Source organism: Talpa europaea (genome assembly GCF_964194135.1).
Source record: "Talpa europaea genome assembly, chromosome: 2".
Lineage (NCBI taxonomy): Eukaryota > Metazoa > Chordata > Mammalia > Eulipotyphla > Talpidae > Talpa > Talpa europaea.
In genome coordinates this window covers 36,600,019-36,611,393 of record NC_140068.1, presented here as the reverse complement: position 1 = coordinate 36,611,393, position 11,375 = coordinate 36,600,019, and the positions used below count along the sequence as shown (strand labels likewise).

At 36.9% G+C, this 11,375-nt stretch overlaps 1 protein-coding gene across 1 annotated transcript in view; it reads left to right on the top strand.

Moving 5' to 3' along the window:
* Positions 1 to 1,781: 1,781 nt before the first annotated feature.
* RFX6 (regulatory factor X6) overlaps positions 1,782 to 11,375 on the top strand; it is a gene marked incomplete at both ends in the record, with an annotated part of 49,293 nt that continues 39,699 nt past the window's right edge. Inside the window, 4 exons of the mRNA XM_084259546.1 lie at positions 1,782 to 2,004; positions 2,321 to 2,477; positions 5,208 to 5,331; positions 7,286 to 7,347. Of these exons, the coding sequence (XP_084115672.1) occupies positions 1,782 to 2,004; positions 2,321 to 2,477; positions 5,208 to 5,331; positions 7,286 to 7,347 (566 nt within the window). The remainder of the gene's footprint in view (positions 2,005 to 2,320; positions 2,478 to 5,207; positions 5,332 to 7,285; positions 7,348 to 11,375) is intronic.

Below are 11,375 nucleotides of genomic sequence, written 5' to 3'. Positions count from 1 at the left end.
ATCATGTAAGCTGGATAATTGCCAGATATTTACTTAGTGTCTATATGACTTACACACACACACACACACACAATCAATCAATCAAACTGGATAGCAAGTGTTTAGTATTTTTAAAAATTCAAAAAGAAATCCCACTATTTTCCTGAATGCTTTTCTTCTGAATTTGTGATATAAGTAGGTTGAGTTTTGTGTGTGTATGTAATTATGAGCATATTCATAGTTAATCACTATGAGTCTGAGGGTGTCTCTGTAAAGGAGGAACATTCTAAATTTTAGTATTGAAGAGCAAAGCCCTAAGGACTGAGAAAGCTCTGAGGCTTTTGAAAACTGGGAAGAGACGGTTGATAGACAAGGTTGTGGGAGGTGGTAGCATATCTTTGATTGCTTGGATGGATGGGTGGTCCTAATTGGACCCAACTTCTGGAGGTACCAGGTAAAGAGAAACTTGAGAGGTGATGGCTTTTCCATAATGGTACTAAAGAGTGGATAAGGTTCAAACACACCATTAATCCTGGCTGTTTAGGCAAGGTAATGCTCTTAGACTGTATTACAGTTCCCCATAATTCATAATTTCATTACCTTCCTACCACATAGGGGGCCATTTTTGTTGTCGTTGTTCTATGTTAAATTTCCATGCTATGTAGTCTAATTCTAAATTCAAGTTAAGGGGTGATTTCTCTTAACAATGTTCCAAATAAGGCTAACAGTATCCAAATCCCCTCCTCTTCCCTCTCCCCTTCCACCCCCCAGAGCGTTAGGCATAGCAGTAATCACATGGCTTTTTTGTTAAAAGAACATGGAAGGAGAGATTGTGTGTCAGTCTGCAGCTAGGCAACGCTGACTCCAAGTCTCTCCTAACTTCTTTTTGAAGAGAGCACAGGCTATGATTTTCAATGCAGAGGACTCTCTCGCTATTTTGTAAATTGTGATTTTATTTTTCATTTCAACAATTGTACACGGCTCTTTCCCAGTATAAGAGATGAGGGATCGTCAGGCCTGCCGCACGCGTTTAAGTCACCAAACACTAAATCGCAGAGAACGCATAACTTTTTTTCTAGTTCTGGGCCAGTTAGTGCCCCTGTTACAGAGCAGCCCCGATACAAAACGGCGTGAGATCCGGCATCCTGGGTGCTGGTGAGCCCAGGAGCCGGGCACTCTGGACAAGTGTGTGATACAATGGCGTCTGTCCACAGGTCACTAAGTACAGCCCTCAGCACCCCGTAGGACTACTCCAGAAATAATAAATCAGCCCTGCGTACAAAGACTGAGCAAAGAATGCTCTGGGGGCCTCCCTTCCCTTGGCCCAGGTGAACAGAATCAAGGCTGTTCGGCCGCAAGCGTCATTCGCGTCTCCAGGTTGTAGGGACGGAGGCAGTTGTAGCTGCTCTTCCGAAGGAAATCAGAGCGGAGCCCGCTCAGATCTTTCTGGGAGTTGCTGTATGAAATGTGTCCACGGGTCCACCGCAAGCTGTGAGGGAGGAAAGAGGTGTGGGGACCGGCGCTCTGTCGCTCCGGAGGAGACAGGCAAGACAGGTGAGCATCAGCCCGGCAGACGGACAGGTGGAAAAGGGTCCTGCCTCCACATTCCCCCCCCCCTTACCTGGCGCCGCTAGAGCTGTACCTGTGCGCCGGCTGCAGTCTCCGCGACGCCGCGGGGCATCGGAACCTGCAGCCTCCGCCCCAGGGCCCCCCGCCCCGCCCCTCCTCGCCCCGCCCCGGGCTCGGGGCTCAGCTGGGAGCCCGCCGAGCGGCGGGTGCCCTGGTCTCCGTCGGCCAGCAGGATGTCCAAGGTTCCGGAGCTAGAAGACGCTTTCCTGCAGGCTCAGCCTTCGTCCCAAGTTTCCCCCGAAGTCCAGGAGGAGTGCTGTGTACAGCTCCTGGGCAGGGGCTTGCTCGTCTACCCCGAGGAGCGGGCCTACCTGGTGCCTGAAACTCAGCCTGGGGGCGCGCTGGGCAGCGCGGAGAGAAGTGAAGATCCGGAGCTGCGGGTGGGAGTTAAATCTGGTGAGTGCTCTGCCCCTCTCAGGATGTAATTTGTAGCGCGAATGTTCTAAGGAGGGCAACCAGTGATAAAAATAAGCATCACTTCTCACACAGAGAGATGGGGTATACGCTGTTCACGTTCAAGAAAATGTTTGTCAACTAGATTGTTAACGCTAAGCGATTTTTTTTTCATAACTCTTCCCCATTTCTGTTCCCCCACTCCGCCATCGCCCTTTTTATATGTGTACCCCATTTGTATCCAAAAAGGTACATTTCGAGATTACTTAGTTGGTTTTATATCCTGATTTTTTTAATCCTCTTTTCAACTTGCAATCAGAAATGCGTTTAAGCAATGGTAGCTTTTCCTCTGAAGAAGATGATGCAGACAGTCACGACAGTAAAGCCAAAGCAGCTGATTCGCACCTCTCGCAGAAGAAAACCATCACGCAGATTATGAAGGATAAAAAGAAGCAGACTCAGCTCACGTTGCAGTGGTAAGACTTGCCCACTCGGCTCCTCTTAAACACCTGTTGAGTTATAAAAGTCAGTGTCTTCAAAAACTGCTTTTTTCAGTTTGCTTCTCCATCAAACTTTTGTGGGGAAGTTTAAAGGGTCAGTTAGAAACTCAATTTTTTTTCCCTCTGTGTATCTGTGTTAGAGGTATATTTTGGTACTGATGGGAAATTGCCTGCACTACCATGAAAATCACAATGTTTTGCTCATTATTGACTAAAACTATAATTTCTTCAAATGTAAACAATTATGTTTTTAATGAAATTTGCTTAATGTGCAATTAATTTGTTTTTTTAAATATTTGTTATTTGGTAGTTTTTGTGTTTATAAAACACGATTCCTAAAAACACCTTAAAGGCAGGATCTTTACATTACCATTACCCATAAGTGTGCACATTACACATTAAAAATAATGTATTAGTTAAAAGATAAACTGTATTTGAACTAGAATACGTAGAAAAATTAGTCAAGATATCACTATTAACTTAAATAAATGTTCAACTATTTTTATAGCACCTCACTTGCCATATGTGATTTATTATAGTGAAAAATCACAAATTGGATTTTGTGGAAAATCTTTTAAAAACAAGACATTATCAGTAGACTTTCTATATAGAGACAACAATTTGTAATATTGCTCTAAAAAGGAAATGAAATCTTAAGTAAAAGACAAAACATTAAACTCTCTACATAGTGCAAAGAAATTAGTGTATAAAATTCCTTCCAAATTCCTAATTATAAATAAAGAAATGAAAAGGTCTTTTCATTTATAGATTAGTAAATAATCTGTGCAATATAAATATAAAATGTAAATGTAAAGTATAATCTGAACCTTAGAAAAATGCAATAAAAATAGTTCCTAAAAACTAGTAAATTTGATATTTATTTAATCATTGAATTACAATTTGCATATGCTAAATTTTTGTTTTTATATACTTGAGCACTTTCAAATATTTGGAATAGAAACCAGATTTGATTCTTAAGTTGTTGTTGAGCTATTAAAGTTGGTGTCATGTTTGCTGATTAAGAATACACTAGAGCAGGAAATAATTTAACTAATTATATGAAATATTTAGAGTACAACTATTTTCTTTAGGTAGGATAATTGGAACAAAAGAGTTTTGATTTCAAATATATTATGGAGTTCCTTTGAATGATGCCTTCCATTTTTTTTTTCAGTTCAAATTGAGTGAATTGGAAATAAACTGAAGTTTTTGTTTTATTAATATGCAAGGATTACAATTAAAGAAGTGAAAAATGCCATGCTCAGAATTAAAATGCCTACAAGACAAAGATAATGCCTACAAGAGTATCAAAGTAGCAAATGAGTAGTGGGCATTATATGCATGCCATTGAAGTATAATCTTTAAAAAACTGAATGTTTCTTATAAGTGGTTTTAATATTTTTGAAACTATGAAACACTATCATTTTTATTTGAATTTTCCATACTCTCACCTTTAAAGTGACTGTTACATTTTTAAAAACCTGGTTTTATGTTTGATAATTTTTCTTTAAGGTTATGATGATTTGGGGGCATATAAGAAATGGGAACTGGAAATCAAAGTGAAAAATCTTGTTGAATAACTCCAGTTTTCATTGTCAACTAGGCGTTTGGTTTTAGTTATGCAACAATTACTAGATTTTGGTCCTTTTTTTTTTTTCTTCATAGGAAAATGGGCATCTAGTGCTTTTCCTTTTATTGGCTCAGGAAACTCCTTCTGTAGCTTTTATTTCATTCATCTTGGGAATATGCTGAATTGAAGATCATGAAGGGTTTTACCCAATTTTAATCTAAATGCCTACTCTGTATTTCCCTGTATAATTATTATAAATTTATTATAATAATATAATTTTACTTATGTAAAGTGGGTATAAGTAAATTTCAGCCAAAAATAACTTACTTAATTGTTAGGAAACTGGAAATAACATCTACATGTTTTGATTTCTAGATTACTGTTCAAGTAGTTGTAATACTGAAATATGTATTATTGCATATATATGTTGCATTTGGATGCAATGCAGCATCCAAACTAAATAGAATTATCTCTAAATTTTCGAGCTTATATAATGATATTTATAATATGCAGTTGGAGTTATGGCATATATAGAGTCAACTATAGAGAATTACATTTAATTTGGAGTATACAACATTTGTGGTAATTATAGTACTCACCACAGCAAAATGTTGTAGGGTATCACTTCAGTGTATCATTTCAGACTCAAATGAAGTATGCTTTGCTTATGTGATTTTTGCAAATAAAAGCATCTCCATATTTCCATTACTATCAAGGGCTCAGAACTGTAATAGTTTGTGAAATAAAATAAGATTGTTCGCAATTGTCAACCTAAAACTCAACAACGTTTTAGTGTTGAGAATGTTCCTTTAAAAAACCATCATCGTCAATTTCACCATTTTTTTTTATATCACAGAACAGACCATGATGAACAGTGAATATTTACATAGAAGTAACACCTATTACTTGGGATGTGGACCAGGCAGGAGTGATTTTTACATTAGCCATGATACTTAAAATGCACCAACATTAATCCACATGATCCAATTTTTAATAATATCCCAAATAAAGGAAGTTTACTCATGAACTCATTTGTATGTAATCAGGTTTTCAAAATGAGCATTTCATCATGAAAAAAATAAAAGAGAAAAGGAAAGGAGAAATGAAAGATTTTACCCTTTTTTTTTCTTACTTAGGCTTGAAGAGAATTACATTGTATGTGAAGGAGTTTGCTTACCAAGGTGCATCCTTTATGCACACTACTTAGATTTCTGCAGGAAAGAGAAATTGGAGCCAGCTTGTGCAGCCACCTTTGGAAAGGTAAATGACATACTGGTTACACTATTTACAACTAGAGCCTTGTAAGATAGGCATATGGAAACAAATTAACCTGAGCAAGTGTTCTTACAGAATATTTAGAAATTTATTTTGCTTTGATTTTGACTGCTAGAACCCTGGCCATCGGGAGATATAATATGACCCATTAGGAAGCTCCATTTGAGTCATGATATTTCCCTTCAAAGAGGGAAATAACACACTGAAGAGTGTGTTATGTCCTGTGTTATGAAGAAAAACAAAATGGTGGTGACAAGTATCTCGATGATGCAGTTGGGGGTTGTGTTTATCATTTAGCTAGCCCAAGTATATGAGTTTTTAACAGGGTTTTATTCCATTACATCAGTAGTTCTGATTCTCCATTTCATGCTGAAAATGTGTACACCCCCAAATCTAAGGAATTTTTGTTGGGGTTGGTTAAATTTCTCTGATTTAAAAACATTCCTTTTTACCCAACCTGTATGCTTAGGATGGGAATGTATAGAACTGATGTTAGTAGACTTAAATATGTTGCTCTCATTGTGAGAATGATGAAGCAGTGTCAATGTCTTGGGCAAGTCTTGTTTTTGAGATTTTTGTCATGCTCTATTTTTAAGAACCCAGGATGCCTTAGGAAAACTATGGGAAACATGGGTCTCCAATACTGCATCCCATAACTGATAAACTGAAATCCAAATTCTAACCTGTAGAGGGACTCATCATCCAGAAAATAATGAATACTATGCCCCAACTTTCCAGATTTTAAAAATAATCTATTAACTAATTGAAAAACTATCTGTTTATAGGAGACAGTGTGGTATGTGTGGTGATTCAGTGATTTAGGTTCTTGCCTAGATTGTGACTAATTTGTTGTGAGACTTTCTGAAGGTCAATTAACCTCAATTCTCAGTTCACTCATTCTATAAAATGAGGAGATTGGATAAGACAACTTCTAAGGTCCATTTAGTATTACTGTTCTGAGTCCACCTTATGTCAGAAATCCTTAGCTATTGGGGAGTCATGAAACACTTTGAGAATTTGATTTAAAAAAAAAGTAAAACTATTGAAACAATTCCTGAGAAATCGACATACACAAAAACTTACCTGATAGAGCCCTTCAGAGATCATGAATGGATCTGTTATAATTCTAGTTAAAATTCCTGTTTTATATAGAAGACATTTTTTTTGTTCTTTAATCATACACTAATTTTTGCTAATTAGAGAAAAGTGCATAGAAAAGAAAACACTTTCTAAAAACTGCTGTTGAGATCCAGTAATACAAAGGGAGATTCATGTTTCCCAGGTGAGACTGGGCCAGATATTTAATTGTGGGTAAATCTCTGGTTTATTATAAAGAAATCTAAATCTTCCCACTAAGTATATAAATAAAGCAAGAACTGCTTTGGTAGTAACATCAAGCAAAAACAGGTGTTAGTATGATCTTCTTTGGAAATTGAGATAAAGGTAGTAGACAACCTCATCAAAAAATGTTCCTTCCTGGGCCTCCCCTGGTGGTGCAGCGGTTGAGTGCTGAGCTGTGAAGCTGCCCACAGCCTCTGCAGCACCGTTTCAATCCCCAGATGCAGGGGAGGGTCCCGCATGGCACGCAGACCTCTCCTGCCATGCCCGCTTCTCCCCTCAGCAGTGTATTTCATCGGTCTGCCTGTTCTGATCCCTGTTCTGATCCCCGCTCTGGCTCTGGTGAATTCTCTCACCCTCTCGTGCTTCTGACTGTACCCAGTGCTTGTATAAATAAATAAATCTTTAAAAAAAAAAAGTTCCTTCCTGCCTCTCCTGATGTTGTATTATTGCTTAGCAATATGTGAATGGTATTATTTTTTCCAGACTAAATATTTACTCAAAGTTCAACATTTTACTTCCTAGAATTAATTAGTTGCAAGTGACTTGCACTAGACCCACACTCTTTTTAAAAACTAAAATAATTGTCTCTTTTTTTCAGACAATTCGCCAGAAATTTCCTCTCTTAACAACAAGGCGGCTTGGAACAAGAGGTCATTCAAAGTAAGACACATTGAGAGCACCTATTAGGTCTATACATGTGGTACCTTGTACCTGAGGATTCACATGGGTTGAAATCAGTATTTATCAGTGAATAGAACCTGGTATTCTCTTCTTGATGAAGCAGACTTTGGATTTTGGAATTATGTTTTAAAAACAAAATTTACATAGAAAAATCATAACATACTATTTTTTCTTTTGCAATAATTTGAATGAATCATTTTCATAATCCTAGAACCACTACTAAAGCTACCAGTGTCATGAGAGGAAATGTGACCAAAAAAAATCTAAAATATTACCAAAGAGCAGACCAAAGCCAGGGATGAAGCATGGTTCAGGTTCTTCCTCTGACTTCTTTTCTTCTCTACATAACAATTTCTCAATAATCCTTTTTCCCCCTTCAAGACAAATAAAATGCATAAATGACTTCTTTTGTTACCTCCTAATATAAATATAAACATAAAATAATCCATCACTTACATTTTTTTAAAAGATTTATTTATTTATACAAGAACTGGGGTACAGGCCAGATGCGTGGGAGGATGAGAGGATTCACCAGAGACAGAGCAGGGAACAGAACAGGCAGACTGATGAACACACTGCCGAGGGGAGCAGCAGGCGAGATAGGAGAGGTCTGCTGCGCCATGTGGGTTGTTCCCTGGCTGTCCGGGAACTCGTGCTACAGAGGCTGTGGAGAGCTTCATAGGTTGCATCTTAACCCCTTGCACCACCAGGGAGGCCCCACTTACTCTTTTTCTTAATAACTTCAGCTTTTAATTTCTCTTGCAGCAATAACTAGAGAAACCCCAGTCATAGATTATGAGTAACCCATTATTTCCTCTGTTTTCTGCCTTTTTGTTACTTTTCCAGATATATTTTTAAAATTTTAATTAATTAAATTTCTAATATATTTTAACATCATCTTTCATTTTTGTACAATGCATGCATTTTCATCTTGGTTATAGTCCCCATAAAATTCCCACCACCCATTCACCCATGAACTATCACCATGGTCCCTAATGCTCTTCCCACCCTTGTTTTGATCTTACTCTCTTCTCCTCCCCTGTAGTTTGTCTCTATTTCCAGATATCTTTTATGCTGAAATCACCTCAAACCTGCATACCTTTCAAGGTTGCTCTGTTGCTTTCCTTCTCTTTGCTGTTTCTTGAAAGAGTAGCCATCTGCTTACTTGCCTCACCAGTGATCATGTCTCTACCCTGTCCATTCTTTACCTAGGCAAAAACTCAATAACTCATTTTTACTGTCATTCACTTGTCTTGGCACCTGTCTACCATTTGAATCTGCTGATAGTGTCCTCTTAAAATAAATATATGCAACTTTGTCTTCTATGTGATAGCCCAACCTAGGTCCTCTTCTCTCTTCTAACATGAGCTTTCTTATCTGTCTAGTATCTGTTTCTGTCCTAACATATAGTCTAGCATTATTCAATGAAATTTAACACAATAGATATTTAATTCATTTTTTTCAGTAGCCACATTAAAAAAAGTAAAAAAGAAACAGAAATTTATTTTAATATTTTTAATTAATCCTACATATCCAAAAATTATTTACCATGTAATCAAAATAAAAATTATGGGGTATTTCACATCTCTTACTGCCTATGAAATTTTTGAAATCCAATGTCTATTTTAACTTATAGTACATCTCAACTCAGACTAGTCACATTTCAAGTGCTCAGTACCCATGTATAACTAGTCGCTGTGGATACCCCATTAGCAAGTTAAGTTTTTGGCACTTACCAAAAATCAGGTCCTATTTTTGAAATCTCTTGAGTTTGTCTCTCTCCATTCTTATTTTTATACCTTGACTTCATTCTGACTTTCCAGTCCATTCAATACAATTTTTCCAATTAGCCTCTAAAGTTTATATTAATATTGATGACTAATGGGCCTCCCCCCATGGTGCAGCGGTTGAGTGCTGGGCTGCGAAGCTGCCTGCAGCCTCTTAAGCACCAGTTCGAGATCCCCAGCCGCCGACAAGAGTCCCACATGGTGCACAGACCTCTCCTGCCATGCCCGCTGCTCCCCTTAGCAGTGTATTTCAGTCAGTCTGCCTGTTCTGTTACCCGCTCTGGCTCTGGTGAATTCTCTCACCCTCCCGTGCTTCTGACTGTACCCAGTGCTTGTATAAACAAATAAATAAATCTTAAAAAAAAATATTGATGACTAATACCTTCAAATTCAATCATATCTCCTTCATGTTCAGCAGCTTATAATTTCTACTGTTAGGGACCAACTTTTCATACCCCACCTTTCAGGATACATTAAAAAGTAAACCCAACCTATTTTCTTATCTTATCATCAGCTTCTCACTCTTCAGCATGTAGCCTATGAACTTACCAAATTATTGCCTAGCAACCTTTATGTCATCATCAGTGGTCATTCTTTTGCTTATGCTGTTTTCCTCTATGGAGGATGTTCTTTTCCTTACATGTCTGTTGAAATCTTATCCATTTAAAAGAATGTCTCATAAATATCTTATGACTCTTTCCTTGGTCTCTTGATTTTGCTTTAGGCTCTTTCCTTGTACCCTCATAGCAGTTTGTGGGTACCTACCCTAATGCAAAATTAACTTCTCTTTCCCCTCAACCAACGTACTTTGAGAATAGAAATTTTGTCTCATTCATATCCTTTCTGTGGTTGGCAACATAGTATATTATCAATTAGTATTTATATGAATGATTCCTATTAATGTTAATACTGTAGTCTGAGGAGAAATAAAATGTGAGATTAAAAAAGACAAAGTTGTCCCTTTCCTTATCAAGTCAGTTTTTTTTCAAAGTTGACTCAGTTAAACTTTCTGCTGAATTTGAGTCCTAGTGAATTGTATAGGTGAAAGAAAGATTAGATAATGTTTGAAGTAAATAGATAGTAGAAAGACAGGCAAAGTAATGGAGAGAAATCCTCTTCACAGAATCTATAAGTGGGCAGGCAGGCAGGCTGCAGGGAAAGTCAATTAATCCTGGAAGGAGCCTTTAGGATTAGGGTTGAATCATTAACCCTGCCCATTGTGACACAGTGAGGCTCCAGTATTTAGGTTTATATAACAATATGTGGTCACTTCGGGCAATTTGATATCTAACAACAGATGTGCCCAAGAGAAATGCATTAACAACTAGAATTTTTTCCTATCCCACTGTTATGCCATTTGCTTTTTATAACATGCCTATTACACGTGTGGTATTTTGATATTATGGGGAAAATGAAATTCTCCACATGTAAGCTAAATGTGTTAAAAGATATTGGAAGATGTAAATTTGTGTATCTTGTAATGATAATGTGTTGATGTAATTGTTCTTATTTAGGTAATTTTCCTGTTATTGTTTATTTCCAAGAAATAGTTTTAGATTGTTATCTTAAAAGATATATATAAAGAAAACACTTTTTGATGTACTTTCAAAAGTATGTCAAATGCTAGCACTACCTAGTATTTAGGAGCTTCTGTGTAGAGCTGACACTGGAAGAATTGTTCAGCTTTTCATTAGTGTAAAGTAAGCTTATGATAGCTATCTCATAATTTTGTTGTGTTAAATGAGATAATGTATAGTTATAAATGGAGAAATGAATTTGCTTTCAACCTCACTATCCTTAATCATCGAAGTTAATCATTCAATATCTCCAAAAATCAGCACTTCAATTAAAAATTATTTATTGAGCACTACACGCACACATACATGCTGTATTCTCTACAATGACAAAACAAGATTGAGTTTTACAAATTTTATAAATTTGTGTCTTATGGATGAATAAAGTGCAGTTCAAAGGTTATTAACTTGCCCAAGGCCATACAGATTCTACAAAATAAAAGTATTGTCATTTAAATCCAGTTTTATCTGGCTCAAAAATTTGTGCTTTGGCAGCTAGTACAATCTGCTTTCCAGTACCAGTGATTGTCAACAAAACAATTATCTAATTGAACTTTTGATTTTTTGAGGTATACATCTTATTCTTTTGTCTAATGTAACTTTTAAAAAATTTATTAACAGATTCTTCTTCCAAGATCTAACATTT